General features: G+C 29.6%; 4 protein-coding genes across 5 annotated transcripts; 3 read left to right on the forward strand and 1 right to left on the reverse strand.

Annotated features, from left to right (window-relative positions):
* Positions 1-418: 418 nt before the first annotated feature.
* Positions 419-2,813, reverse strand: Bm9337 (Uncharacterized protein; the record flags this gene model as incomplete). Of its 2 annotated transcripts, XM_001892790.2 has the most annotated exons (6): positions 419-644; positions 936-1,145; positions 1,349-1,465; positions 1,770-1,936; positions 2,215-2,320; positions 2,722-2,813. In XM_001892790.2, the coding sequence occupies 6 exons, from the start codon at positions 2,811-2,813 to the stop codon at positions 419-421; spliced, it is 918 nt and encodes a 305-aa protein (XP_001892825.2). The 2 variants fall into 2 exon arrangements, with proteins under 2 accessions (XP_001892825.2, XP_042932150.1); XM_043076216.1 differs by lacking the exons at positions 2,215-2,320; positions 2,722-2,813 and having other exon boundaries at positions 1,770-1,813.
* A 422-nt stretch (positions 2,814-3,235) lies between these two features.
* On the forward strand, positions 3,236-5,656 carry Bma-ppfr-4 (TAP42-like family protein; the record flags this gene model as incomplete). The annotated part of the gene is made up of 7 exons (XM_001892791.2): positions 3,236-3,343; positions 3,503-3,706; positions 4,015-4,251; positions 4,597-4,738; positions 5,029-5,161; positions 5,293-5,411; positions 5,616-5,656. 7 exons carry the CDS (start codon positions 3,236-3,238, stop codon positions 5,654-5,656), a joined length of 984 nt encoding a protein of 327 aa, XP_001892826.1.
* Positions 5,657-6,636: 980 nt separating this feature from the next.
* On the forward strand, positions 6,637-9,357 carry Bm7083 (uncharacterized protein; the record flags this gene model as incomplete). The annotated part of the gene is made up of 8 exons (XM_043076217.1): positions 6,637-6,755; positions 6,847-7,021; positions 7,328-7,414; positions 7,522-7,693; positions 7,908-8,118; positions 8,460-8,628; positions 8,998-9,102; positions 9,274-9,357. 8 exons carry the CDS (start codon positions 6,637-6,639, stop codon positions 9,355-9,357), a joined length of 1,122 nt encoding a protein of 373 aa, XP_042932151.1.
* Positions 9,358-10,368: 1,011 nt separating this feature from the next.
* On the forward strand, positions 10,369-14,140 carry Bm7082 (Uncharacterized protein; the record flags this gene model as incomplete). The annotated part of the gene is made up of 5 exons (XM_043076218.1): positions 10,369-10,862; positions 11,539-11,647; positions 12,866-12,995; positions 13,423-13,470; positions 14,046-14,140. 5 exons carry the CDS (start codon positions 10,369-10,371, stop codon positions 14,138-14,140), a joined length of 876 nt encoding a protein of 291 aa, XP_042932152.1.
* Between the last annotated feature and the right edge of the window lie 1,120 nt (positions 14,141-15,260).

The following is a 15,260-nucleotide window of genomic DNA, read 5'->3' on the forward strand; positions in this document are numbered from 1 at the left end:
TAGCAAAGACTACAAAAACCGCAGAAGAGACAACTGTCTTAAATAACAAACTAACAACCAATAATAAGAAAACACTAAAAACTTCTTAAGTGGAAGTATATTCATGAATATACAAAAAAATAAATGAACACAGATATAGGATAAAGTGTTTATTCATACAGACGACGTTAACGAAAGAGGAGTAAGATGAACAAGAATCCATGTTGCTTGAAACGATACTGTCGCAATGAATACCTGAACCAGTACAAATTAAATGAGAATAATAAGGAAGAGTCATTGAAGTGCCGGAAAGGCAGTTCAAAATCTAACAAACATTAATTCCATTTGCAGAAACTGAAGTTATAATCTTCAAGATGTTATTAATTTCGCTAACCTTTCATCACCAATTGAAGGAGAAAAAATCGTTTGTAGATTAAATCTACTTATGCGAATTATTGGTAGTAGAATTATTTTTCTGAGACTGTTCTGCAGCTAATTTTTGAATAGCTTTCAATCGTTTCGAATAGGGCCATGAATCACCAACACTGTCACCATTTGCTGCAATAAATTCCGATTCCAAATCACCTAGAGCATTACGTATCCTTAAATTTGTTGCAGCTGATGAATTCAGGTACTGACGCGCACCCTCCACATATTCCGGAGAACTGAAACTGGAACGAAGTTTTCAAGGACTCAACGATAATTTAAAAATTTAAGCACTGGACTTGATTTATCTAATTTGAAGCATAATATAAAAAACCCAACATGCAGTGAAATTTTTTTTTTTTTTTGGATGTGTTTTCTTCGCTGAACTACCTTTTCGTTGCTGTGAGTATAACAACCTTTCGGAATCTGTGATGCAGTAAATGAAAATATGAAATGAGATTAATCACTTTAAATAGACTTGTCAATTTTGATCAATTGTTGTGTGTAAAAAGGAATAAAAAAAAAATTACTCAGCACAAGCATTATAGTCTAGCATCATTTCACTCTGTGAAAAGAAGTTTCTCATGGCATTCTGGAAAATAACGGCTGCCAACGGCATCAATACAGCCAAAGAACCATAAGAAACGATGCGACCATAACGCATTAAACACATGAAAGATAAACACACAACACTTGACAATAAAATCCACATGGAAACGGGTACCAAAATAAATTGGCGACTGAAAATGTGATCTGTGAGATCAGGTTTAATTATTTTGTTTATATAATTCAAAATAAAATTTCAAGGATTATTGAAAGTTTTGAAAGTTAACATGCTAAACTATGAAATATTAAACATTCTGACTTAGAAACACAAAATATTATCAGGAAGAGAACATAAATGCTGAATGACACGGAATTATTTATACTAATGATTTAATACCTATTAGCCCTGAGTAATTCACGTCGGATAAGAAAGCGACGAGCTGCTTCTGATAGAAAATAATCATCAAATATATGCTTTCCAATGTCCGTTGTAGTATCCAAAAATTTCCTTTTGCTGTAAATTGGAGCAATTAAAAATTCGAAAATATAAAGTCTTGAAATTTCCACATGGAAGAGGAAAAGTGGTAGATTGGACCATTATGAAACACAAAAGTTTTACAAAAAAGTATAACTTTTACAAAATAAGCCCCTTTATATATAATAACTTTAAACCTTGGTAGTCTGCTGATCTTTGTCTTATATTATAATCTGAAAGGGTTACATAATACAAAAAAGTTTCTCACATCATTTAGATTTAACAAAGAAAAGCTTTCATAGATTAAATATCAAAGAAAAGTTGTTATAGATTAAGGACAAACCCTAAAAGGAAACCGTTCGTTTTGACATTAACTATCTGTTTCATTTTGGGTAATTCGGACAAATTTTTTGCTACAGCACGCAAAGGCAATAATAGTTCGAAACCATTTCTAAAATAAAAACCTCCACGCCATTCTGGATCCAATGAATCGGTCACGGCAATATTGGTCTACAGAAAAATTAAGATTATTCTTATATAATTCTATCAATATGCATTCGGAAGTGATTGAATACATACTACTGACTTCGGAACTTATTTTTTCATATTAGGTACGGCATTAACTAAAATAACTGAATTATTGAATCATTACCTTTTCAGCTCACTGACCAGAAAGTCGGCAAAATCTAACAGGAATAGGGTTAAATTGTTGACATTTGGAGTTGAAAATAAGATAACTCACATGTCCACTGTTATGACTTAAATAAAAAAAATAATAAGTTGCTTACATTAACTTTCATTAACAAATTTTTCAATTTATCCAATTCACTTTCTACCATATCCACAATCTCGTCAGAGACATTGTAAACGATAGTTCTTTTTCCAAAGTCAATCCTTAATTTAAGGTTATCAACAGGAAGCAAGAAAAATAAATCAATTTTGCCTACAAATTTTTTCTTACAGAAGAAAATAATATTAGGGACAAATAATTTGACCTATTCCAAATCCAAGTTTCATAACGACTTTTATAAATAGTCATTCCAAGAGTGAAAAATCGACATAATATTAATCCTAAAGCTAATAAAGGACGTCTTAAATCATTCTATGCTATTAATACTCTTCGAGTAGTATAGAATAAAACAATATATATAAGGCCTATAAAATAGCACAAAAATTTTTTGTGCATAAAATTGAACTATATATTAAACTAAAGATATCAAAAATAGATATTTCGCTAAACGATATTTAGACTATCAAAATTGCCAAAGCTGTACTAGCATTAGTTTTAAACTTACAAGCCATTATGAAATGCAAGCAAAGCAGTAGGATATGTGCCCATACCAATAATAGCAGCCATTTGCAATGCTCTCTTCTCCCATTTCGACATCAATTTGACCTGAAATTAATCGAAAAATGAATTATGGTTCTCACCAACACAACAAAAACAAGCCAAACCTCTTCATATCTCCTTTCTATTTACTCATTATATTTCGAACCAAGCATTCAGAAAAGCTATCATCGTGATGAACTATTAATGGACCAAGTGGATACTGAAAGCAATGATATTATCACAGTTAGAGAGGATTGGCATTATAGTTAGTGGATTAAGTGGTATGTGGTGTAGCTATGGAGTAATGATATTTGCTACGTAAACGTGTGGATATAGTCATTATGAAATGCAAGCAAAGCAGTAGGATATGTGTCCATAGTGAGAATGGTAGCCTCAGCTACGAAATATAGGTTTTATTTCGTATATAATTCTCTCACACTGTTAATGTTTAATGGTTGATTCATAGAAACTTTATTATCATGAGCGATATCGAACGAGACGATATTTCATTGCAACATCAATTTGAGTTTTGTGAAGATATCATCAAAAAATTGGAGGATGGGAAGCAAAGTACGAAGGATTTGCAGGTAAAGTGACAGATTTAAGTTGAATCTGATATCATAGGTGAGATAGGCCTGATTTACTTTTGTTAGCCTAAGTGAAGCAGTAGGATTATATGCAAAACTGTGATAGTATTTACTTTTCCTTTTCGTTGAGGTCTTTGATAACATGGATAATTTTTGCAGGACCAGTTAAAACAGTGTGAGGAGAAATTAAAACTTTTGACAAAGGAAGTATCGGCTCGTTCGTTATTCAGTAGTAACGAAAGTGTTGACGAATTGTCGACTAGATCGTTGAATTATTTATTCTTACCTTATTATTTGGCTACCGTAACACAAAATCTTATTGTTGAACCGGAAGAGCGGCTTTCATCTTTGGACCGCGCTAAGGTTAGCCTTTTCTTTTAAACAGGAATGTGTAAGTTTTCTAAATCCGAAACAATGTTTAGATCAAGGGAAATGATAAACTTCTTATGCATTTAGATTTTCGATTGTACTGATGTAAGTACCAAGTGAAAGGATGTTAGGTTTCGAGTTCCACATTTTATTGCCTTTTCTAAATATTTAAAGGTTTTCTTTCGATGTTTAAGCGTCTTACGTATATGCTACCACTGAAAAAGTGGAAATGTTGGATGTCACTAAGTTATATTTAGATTATTTAAAAACATACTGTTTGTTTAAACAAGGCAAATTTTCAGATTTATTTGCGAGACTTTTTGAAAAGGTTGAGATCATACAGTATTATTGACTTTGATTTGTGGGGATTAAACGGAGACAATGGAGAAAAAGAAAAAGGAGAATCGAAGCATGATATTGATCTCTCTAAACAAAGGGAATTAAAATTGCGGCGATTCCAACAGGAAAAAGAGTTGGAAGAACTGGTGAAAAGTTTGGAGTCCGAATTATATACAAATACAGATGATGACGGATTGATGGTTAGTTTAATATAAGAGGTTCTCTAGTATTAATGAATTTGTTTCATGTACCGACTCAGGTCTGTAATTTATTGACGCATGAAAAAATATTAGGTAAAGGGAGAGGAAGTATGTCAACATTAACCGAATCGTTTACCTGTTCAAATGGGAAGTCATCGATGCAGAGCTGGAATTAGTTCGGAATATTACTGGAAATTAATTCGGAAAAGTTTGGATAGCATTTTTAGAAATAATGGTAAGAGGATGTTGGGACGGACTGTTTATCTTAATTTCATGTTCAGTAATTTGCGTCAATTTTTTATTTGTTGCACTTATAGCTTTTCTCCTTTTTTTTTGCTCTTTTAGCGCGAATTGATTCTAAATCGTTTGCACCTTGCTGCAATGAAAAGTATAGATGAAATGGGACAAATCGATCAAGAAAGGCCAATGGTGGAACACATGTTGAAAATCCAAGCAGGACAAGCTGAAATTTTACCAAAACAGCCAAGTATGTTTTCCTTTTTTTTTTATTTTTGCTTTTGAGTTCAAGTAAATGTAGGAGTCATTATAATTAGTTGTTAATGTTAAATGGGATATTTCATGCTTGCTACTTCACACAATGATACTGTTTGAGATACAGTCTTTTCCCAATTTATTGCATTATATCTCAAAATGCTAACTGAAATAGATCTTTCCTGTCAATGTTAGTAATAGAGTATTGAACCAGTGAAAAAAGGAAACATTTTAAATAATAATCATATCCATCAAATAACTGTTTTATTTATAATGGACTTGCAGTGAACCGGTTTACACCAACTCCATACATAATAACTCGGGATGAAGTGCAAAAGAAAGTTTTTGGTCTGGGATATCCAAGTATACCGACGATGACCGTAAACGAGTGGTATGATGACATGGTGAAAAATGGGAGGTATTGTATTATGTTCTCTACTCTGTCCCTCTAGTTTCGACTTTCAGAAATACGGCAAATCAAAGAAAGTACTACATTAAATTTGTAGTGTAGTTTGAAATAATCTTAAACTAGAATGCGAAGTTTTCCAGATTCAGTGCAATAAATCCAAGTTCATCTGAAAACAGCTCTAACTCAAATGCTGTGGATGAAGAAACAAGGGAAGAGCAGGAACGAGCTCGTCTCCAAAGATGGGATGAATATAAAGATCGTAAGTGGTATTACTTTTTAGTAAGTATGATAAACTTTTGCAGTTTATCCTACTGTTATCATGTGACGTTAGATCTCATTTGATGCTTTATTATATCGCAGTGATTTACATTCTAGGCACAACTACATGTGATGTTCGAACACCTAGTAAAAAAATCACATTAAAGAAGTGGAATTGATACAGTTTTATCAAAGTTTGTTTCAGATCATCGTCGTGGTTGGGGAAATATGCATAATAAGGGCTGAAAAGGATTTCTTAATTCGATGTTAAACTTGAATGCAGTTATAATGCTTCATTAATAAATTGGATTTCTTTGTGGGATTTGCAGTGAACTTTGGTTTGTAGTGAACCTCTTTGCTCATATTTTTAGATTGCCACTTTGTAGTATTTCCTTATTTTAGATTGTTCCTTATACAGCGTTCCTAATATTGTAGTCTGCAATGGTTTGTCTCAACTTTTGTTTATCGAAATTCTTGAAGAAGTAAAACTGTTTGCTTTATGCGCCATTTTAGTCCAATTTCATCTTCTTAAACACCATAATTTTGGATGTTTGCATGTAAGCTTTATTGAATGAAAAATCTTTTTCTTCTTATATATTCGTCATGTTATTTTTTTCCCCATTATCTTGTAAGGAAAATATTAATATTCTCCAAATGTTAATTCTATTTATTTCTTGAATTTGATCCCTTAATAAATTTTCATGACATTGTATTTCTGTGGTGCTATGTATAAAAAGATTTTAAAAATTGAAGGATGTGTTATATTTTTAAAGCGATTGCTTATATAATGCAATTCATTACTTCTCATTTTATTGTTACTGTTCTCCGTTCGCATTATTCATAATTATTTGGTGCAAGCGCCGCCTGTTTGAATTAAAGCTATGTTTCAGACGTCGCGGGATCTCTTTTTTCTTTTTTTTAGGCTGAATGTTGATTACAAGTAACGGAGCTCGTATAAATTAGTTAAATTAAAACATTGGATTAATCATTATATTATTTCGTATGTTAATGATGGTAGTTTTTATTGGATCTCGTAACAAGATATAATGACGTTTGCATTCATTGGTTTTCTACCATTTTTCAGTATAGAATATTTTTGTTTCGTAATGAAGCGTGTACATTTCTCCGTTTTTTATTTATTTATTTATTATTTTTTTTTTTTTTTGAAGATGTGAATTTCGTCGTTTATTGACGCTATTCCGCATGAGAATTCAGTATTTCAGGATATGTATCGTGTGAATAAAAGTTACGATGAATCATCGAGTGATGATGAGGGCCCCTCCTTACCCAAGGAACAGAGATTGGATGGTACTGGTTACAAAACAAAAGATTGTAAAGCTGGAAGGTAAATTTATATCAACTCAAATATCGGAGATGGTTTATAACAAAAAGTCTTAAAGTTTTTTGGGAAAACTAGATCACACAAATATTTTTAGCAAAGCCGCGCAAATGTGGACAGATTTATTAGTTGAACAAAGTCTTTCTGAAACGTTTTCTGATAAAGTTGGAGTATATCGAGGTGAAAATGACATGGTGAAGCGCGGTGTTGAAAGTTACATTCTTCCTGATCTGCGTTGCACAAGTAGTGATCAAAAAATACGATATCAGACGGTAGTGACACTTTTGTAATTTCTTTTGTTTTTGTGGTTTCTCATCAATTTCAAACTGCATTACTCATAACTGGAAAAGGAGAATTTGTTGCAAATGTGTAAAATATAGCTGAGTTGAATAGAAAGAGTTAAATTACTATGCTGAAATGTGTTTGGACTAAGTGAAGTATTCGGAAATTTATCTAGATGCCATTTACATAAGATGGGGAAGAAAAGATTGTACTTGATTCTATCTAGGGACCATAAATATTTCAGGAAATTTTCAAAATGTTTCATTTATAATATCATTATGAATGCTCTTTTGTAGAACCGTGAAATTTCACCAAATCCAAATAACAATGAACCGTTTGATTTCATCGCTGATGAAGAAAAAATCGAAAAGTTTTCAGACAAGGTGCGAATATTTTGTTCTAAGCTCTTTTTGTCAACATTTTCAGTTACAATGTTAATGAAAAGCGTAAATAGGTGTCTTAAATGAAAATAAACTAAAAGTTTTTCCAGTACGAAAAATGTCCACGTGCATATGGTGGCGATTATGACAGACAAAGACCAATAAGTTTCACTGGTCAGGAAAAAAACAATAGAGAATCATGGAAGCATTCTGCTTCCACATCAAGAAGTACCTCACGCGGTATTGGAAAACGGAGACGAAATAACTACGATCCAAATAGAAGTTTGTTTTCTTTATTATTATGAATGAAATTCACGTAAAATTGACACTGCTAGCTACCACTCGTTGAATGATATGTAGTAATAAATCTCATTAAATTGTGCTACTTGAACTAAGTCAACGAACAGGTTTTATATTTGTTATAGAAATTGTAATGAGCTAATATGCAAATTAGATACGCTTTAAAAGCTATAGTTTCTTTTAAACTTGATTTCAGGGAACGGCAATAGAATCACCAAGAACGTCGGAATCATAAATAATGCTTTGAAGCATCAGAAAGGCGAGCGAAATCCAAGTTTGCTGTCGAGTACTGATTACTCATTGGAGACACTGTTGACGACAGAATTCCCGGAAAATATTAGTATTAGCGAACTGGCTGAACGTATTGTAAGAGCATTAGGTGAACGGAATGAAAAGTTCTTGCGGAGGCTAGTATTTTGAAATTTTTGTATGAGAAATTATATATTTTAATTTTAATCCGGAACATAGTTCTGGTTATTTAGGACATCGAAGGAGCAAAAGGAAAGTAATTAGACCTTGCTGGAATTCCGTGACAAGCAGTCCTTTTTTCTTCATTTTTGCAAACACGTGAAGCTATGAAATAGCTGTAAATAATGGTTCAAGAGATTAGTTTGCCTATTTATTCTTTAACTGAGTTCTGATTTTGTTATGTGAGATTTATTTTTCTTTTTAATTTTTATGGATTTCATATACATTTAGCTTTTTGTTTGCTTTTTTAAAGTTGATCTCTGATTGGAAATTATTACAGCGTAATAATTGAAATAGGAGAAGAGAAAGCCCTGGAATTGTTTGAAGCAACGCGTGGAATAGAAGCATCTGGTGGTATGTTGATTGCTGACGGTACACGTCGACGCACTCCCGGTGGTGTCTTCATGACTTTGTTTAAGACAGATCCCGATATTCAGCCTCTACTGAAGGTCGAATCTTGACTTTATTTTCCTATTCTTTTTTTTATTATAGTGTATGGTAATTTAATGTATTTCATATCTAATTATAGAATAATTCCATATCTAATTGTAGGAATTTGGTAAGTAAGATATTGTGCTTCTTTTGTAATGAAATTAATTTCCTTTCTTGCTGAAACAAGCAAATAATTGGTACTGTAATGTTGATCGTATTCTGATAAACTGAACGAAACATATTACTAGAACTGGCTTGCTGATTTATCAATCAAAATTTCATGTAAAACTAGAAATTCGTTCGATCAAAACTTAGTTTTTATTTTCTATTTTTTGTATTGCAGGAAGTTGCACTGAATATGTAAGTTGAAATTTTTTACTTTTTAGAAAAAAGTATGTAATCTGCAGAAGACTGCTACTCGAGAAATAAGAATTGCAAAGCGACGAGGGGAGAGGGAAGCAGCAAAAGCATTTGATATTACGCCTGAAAAGGTAATTTATGTTGGAATTACAAAATTATCTTCAAGAAAGAAATGAAATACATCATTAAGAAATTGAGACGGGTTTTAAATATTGTAGTAAGATTACCATATTTTCAAAACACTTTTGCAAATAATGCAGTTGCTAGTTCTACGACGATTTGTGGCACTTATTTATTTTAAGGTCGAGATGCTAAAAAAATTATCGACAGCATCAGAAGTGTTACTTGAAAAATCAGTAAGTGAAAGAAAATCTCCTCCGATATAATGAATGATATCTAAAATCTTCGTTTTTTTTTTTCAGTAAAAGCAGTTGCCATTGTATTTCTGTATTTTACATATAGTTTTAATTATTTTAATGTTTTTCATTTTATTATTGCCACTTATTTAAGCCTATATGAGTATTGCTTGACACTGTGCATATTTCCGTCCTCACATTATGCTAAGAGAAAGAGAGAAATCACTTTAGTTTTGTGAAATTTCCATTTGGCGTTTTCAGAAATGAATGCTTTCTAAGAACCAAGTTAGCTTTCATAATTTCTCATTTCGATATGTGTACGAGCTATTATTAAGAACAAAATTTATTTTGCGGTTGTTTGTAGAAGTCGAGATATATTTTGAAATTTCGATGTGGATTGTATAAAATCTACTTGGATTTTAATAGCTAATTGATATGAGCAAAAATTTGCATCATTTAAAAATCAAGTATATTCATTGAAACGGAGAGTAACGATATGATAATGTGACCTTATTAGGTGGCATAGTAGTGTAAAAAAGAATTGTCATTTCTTGCTGGATTTAGAAAATGATGCAAATTAAGCTGCACAATTGCTAGTTCTTTGCTTCGACCAAGTGGTATTCACATTATTAGCTTCAATTCTTTATAAATTGGAGATTTTGTCCTTCACGATTCCAGTTGTTTAGTGCTTTCTTATTTGTCATTTTACTCTCGTTTTGTTTAAACTTTAATAGTGTTTAAAGTTATTCATTTTCCTAAAATTTATGCAAGAATTAAATATGTTGCAGTTTGAGAATTATTTCACATTTTTGTGCAGTGAAAGATAAACAAGTGGGAACAATTCAGTTGTGAAGATCAGGGTAAGGGTGAAAATGATGCGGGCATTTTATAAATTAGATTATTAATCGATTTATAAGACAGTACCATTCAAAATGCTGTTGCTTTCCACATCTCTTATGATCTGTATTACACGATTTCAATGATTGTTCATGATTTTGGTGAAAGGTTATCACGATTTCTAATTTTAGATTTTTCAAAGACATGAGTTTTACAAGCGATTGTGATAGAAATGATTATTTCAACAACTGCTGGACATCGAGTGATAGTGAACATTCTTTTCCAAAGGTGTCAAGTGAAGACTCTTTAGATCAAATAGATGGTAAAATGGATTTTAATAATGACATTGAGCTAAATGTTACCGGTGATACGAGATATGACCATAAGAAGAAGTCAATGTCTAGATCAGATTTTGAATTAGATTCTGCACCCAGCATTAACTCTACTGATTCCATAACCAGTTCAGTAACCTGTGACCAAGGTGGCGGTAAACTACAATTTAATAGCAAACTGGAATATGCAAGTAATGAAGAAGTTCCTAATTTGGTGGATGACGATTTTATGGGTGATGAAAAAATTTCTGATAATGATGAGTCTGTGGATGAATTATCGGATGAAGTGGATGACGAGTTTATAATGAAGCAACTTGAAAAATTGATTATTCGTCGAAATAAGAAAGACAATGAAGCTCGTTTGAGGTTATTTTGCTAAATTACATATATTATAAAACTTTTCAAGAATTAATTGCAAAAAGAATTAAAAAGAAAACATTTAAAAAAATTTTTTTATTGCTATTTATACAGCTAGCATACTTTACAAATAAAATATTTTGATTTTAGATATTAGTTTCAGTTACTGAGAACACTCAAAAGCAAACATAAGTAGTGTAATATTAATGAAATATTACAGTTCAGGCTCGTTTTATTTTTATTCCAATGTTTTTTTTTTTTTTTTTTTTAAATCTAAAACAATTATGTAATAAAAAAAAAAAAAAAACTGAAAATATTTATGTATGTTGCATCTGCACAATTTAATTAGTCTCGTGTAAAAACATTATGATAATTCCCGAAAATTTTTTCGCTAATAATTTGTTTAATTACACTTTTACTATTTATGCTCAATTTAGTCATATTTTAATTCAAATATTAATACGTAATGAACACAATGGTTGAGAAATTGGTATGATCTGGGATCGGGCAATCACGAATAATGATTTTTTCTCCATCTTATTTGTTAAGCGAAAGATATTTCTTGATAATCATAGCACTTTTGTCTTTTAAAAATCTTTCTGCACATTTAACTTTATTGCGAAGTAAGACTAAATACTAGATCTATTCATTTAATTATCTAATTATATTCAAATTTTCGCTGCAGATGGTTGACATTTTTACGTGAACAGAAAGAAGCGGAAGAAGAAGAAAAACAGTTTCAGGCATATTGGAAAAGAAGACATCAAGAAGACAAGGATTTATGGAGAGATAAAGTAAAATTTTCATCCTAATTTAAGCTATAAAACTCAGCCCATAATTTTCAACTTAATTTTCATATTCATACAATATTTAGTAATTATTAGACAATGAAAATATTCACATTTTTGCTAATTAACCTTTAAATATCACCAATCATAACTATGCGTTTTGTTTTCTCGATTTAGTATGGACATTTCCGGAAACAAATATCTCACTGTCCTATCCTGGAATAACACTCATTTCATTGTCAAATTATCAGCATACTAAATCTTATCAGTATTTATTTATACGACTACAATTTAAACTCATTTTTTTTTTTTAATTTGAATTTGATTTATCAAATTGATCAAGTATGCTATTTAATAGTATTATAAAACTTTTGATAATCAGCAAACTTTTAAGTATTTTATATGATTGCATTTCTTTTTTCCCTTTTTTTTTCTGTTCAAAAAGTTAATTTCTTTTGGAAAAAAAAAGTGTTACATGCGAGGAAAAAAAATTGCACATAAAAATGATTCTCCGAACACTTCATTACATTACTTTTTCATTTTACTTCACAACACTTCAATTGAAAATTAATACAAATAATTTGAGCAGAAATTTTCCAAAAAAAAAAGAAAGGAAAAAATTTTAACATCATGAAAAACGATCAGTTTTTTCAACATGAAATGCAATAAATTGTCACGTAAGAAAAGGAAAAAATTGTTTCATTATTTTTTTTTTTTTTTTTTTTTTGAAAGATGTAAAAAGTACGTTAATATAAATTTTTTTGTAGAGTATTTGAATTCTTCCTAAGAATGATTGATAGTTTGTCGTTTTTTTCCCCATTCTCTTATATAATTTAATTAAATTAATCCTAAAAAAAGCGTTCTAAAAAAAAAAAATTGATATTTCTACTTTGCTACCATACTCCTTGCACACAATTACCGTACTGATTTGACAAAACAGTATTAGTCAGTTAAAGTTTAGCATTACCCATTGATAGAGTAGAGTGTAAGAATCCAATTTTCTTATAAAATTTCATTTGTCTTAAATATTTCCATATTTGTGTAAGTTTTCTTGAATTCTGTAGCGAGATATGGTAGTATATCATTTATTTCATCGTAATTTCTTGAACTGTGAATACGGTAGTTTCTTGAGCATTTATAAAAGCAAAAAGATAGTTTTGACAAATGAACTAGCAGCAATATTCTTATATTGAAATATTTTTTACTGAAATACTTTATTTCTAGGATTTTGCAAATGCAATTTATAAAATGTGCCGAGCTGGCTACAAGGGAAAACGTGGCCATTTTGATGTACCCGAGCAAACTCTACAACAAATGAATGCCCTCTACATGCAGATTACTGTAGGCGATTACGGTAGTTTTTTTTTTTTCAGAATTACTGAATTACGTGAAAAATTCGATTTTAAAACAATGAAAAAAGAAGTTTCTAATTGTAATGTGACAACTGAAAATAATTGTGATGATGTACAGTAGTGAAAATGTAAAAATTTTAAATTAAACAAGTGAACTGCTTCGAGATGTTTCTTTTTCTTTCACAGAAATCATTTAATTTAATTTTTGTATGAATTCAAAGTGGTATTTTTTTTTTCTCATCAAAATTGCAAGACGATATGATGTAAATGAAGTAGTTTTGTAAGAGTGAAAACATAACTCAAAATTAGTTTGATAAATTTGTCATTATGCAAAATGGCATCACATATCCTTACAATCATCAAACTTGATTATCCGATTTGTCAACTAGGATGTTCAACTAATAGTTTATATGTCATATATATTTTCAGATGGAAACAAACATTTAAAATGTGCAAATGAATGGAAAAAACTTCGTGGTGATTATTTTTAAAATTAATTCTTTTCAAATTAATAAATATTTCAGATGAAGATGGCTTTTCTTTTATTTTTCATCCACTTTACACATTCATTTCATCGTTTTAGCAAAGATATCATGTCATTTTACTATCATTCATCTTTCTTATTTCACTACAAAAATATTTATAGATAAATGACAAAGAATAGTTGATCAAAGATAATATGATTACTATTCTTTTTCTCTGATCTTAACAGTTGCTTTAATTCAATCAATTCTTTTTTTTTTTTTTTCTTTTTTCGTTTCTAATTTTTTCTTCCTAATCCATCAGTTATTTATTATCATTAGGGATGATATTTTCTAAGCAGTAAGAAGTTTGTCCACAATGCAAATTATGACATTCAGTTAAAAAAAAATAAACATCAGGAATATCAAATTCTATCAGAGAAAAACTTTTTTTGAATTAAAAAAAAAAAAACTTTGATTCAATTTATCTAATTACTTTATTGGTAATTTGATATAAAAATTCAAATAATTTACTTCATATTTACTCATTTTTTTTTTTTTTTTTTTTTTGCATCTAAATATACTTTATAGGCAAAACAAAAATTGACTGTCAGAGAGAATTTATAAAAGTAACCAATCGGACAATTACTATGTATGGATGGAATCCACCGGATGGTTGGCTATAGAAGTATGAAAATGATAAATATTGTAATTTTTAAGAAAATTATTGTTTCTTTTAGATGATAATCTGAAATAAACGCCAAATATTTGATGCTTGATATTCAATAATATCATTTGTGCTTTTTTTTTTTAATAAAAGGCGTTAATTTCAACAAGAAATTTAGGCTCTGAAACATTCAAATTACTGATACAAACGATATATGATAGATATTTTATTCTATGAATAATTAATATTAAGTAAATATTATGTTAATATTTGTTGCTACTACTACTGCTATCGTATTTTATTTTGTTTAAATTATGTTATAAAATTCAATTCATTCATTTTTTTTTCATTAAATTTGAAAATGAAAATCAGGTGGAAATTATCGTTGTAGCAGCAATGATTTGAATGAAATTAGAAAAGAAATTTTCCTCCTCTTTTTCTACTCTAAAACTTAAATAATTTGAATTAATAGATGAACGATATAAATTATAAAAAATATTAAATTGGAAGGCAAAAGTTGAATTTCGTATAAAATGACGATTATTATTGAATAGAACAAAGAAAGAAATTAATAATGAAGAAAGCAAAAAAAAAATGAAATTGAAAATTATGCTACTAATTAATATTATTATAGTTTTTTTTTCTCCTTCTTCTCTTTTTTTTCCTTTTAATTTCTTGCATTTTTTTTTTTTATTTTATCATACACTTTCAAATAAATTAGTTCAGATTTAGTCGATAACAGTTTTTTTTTTTTTTTCAAAATAATAGATAAGAAATTTAATGTTTAAACAAAAATTAATAAAATTTTGCTTATCTTCTGAAAACTTGTTTTCAGAAGATAATTAATATTAACCAATAACTTATCATTCGTCATCAGTTATTGTAAATATTTTCAATTATAGTTTATTTTTAATGGTTTAAAATGATTTAATACTTAACATAAAATCAGAAATATACACAAGGTATGCAAGGTCATTTACATATCAAAATCCTGTAACGTTAGTTAATTGACCTAAAAATCATGCAAAATCGGTTACTTATGTTCTGATTTTTTAAAAAGATTTCAAAAAGATAACAGTAAATTAATTTTTTTTTTTTTTTTCATTAATGGAAAGATAAAGTGATAAGTGTATGTGTTA

The sequence above is a fragment of the Brugia malayi genome (genome assembly GCF_000002995.4).
Source record: "Brugia malayi strain FR3 genome assembly, contig: Bm_v4_Chr1_scaffold_001, whole genome shotgun sequence".
Lineage (NCBI taxonomy): Eukaryota > Metazoa > Nematoda > Chromadorea > Rhabditida > Onchocercidae > Brugia > Brugia malayi.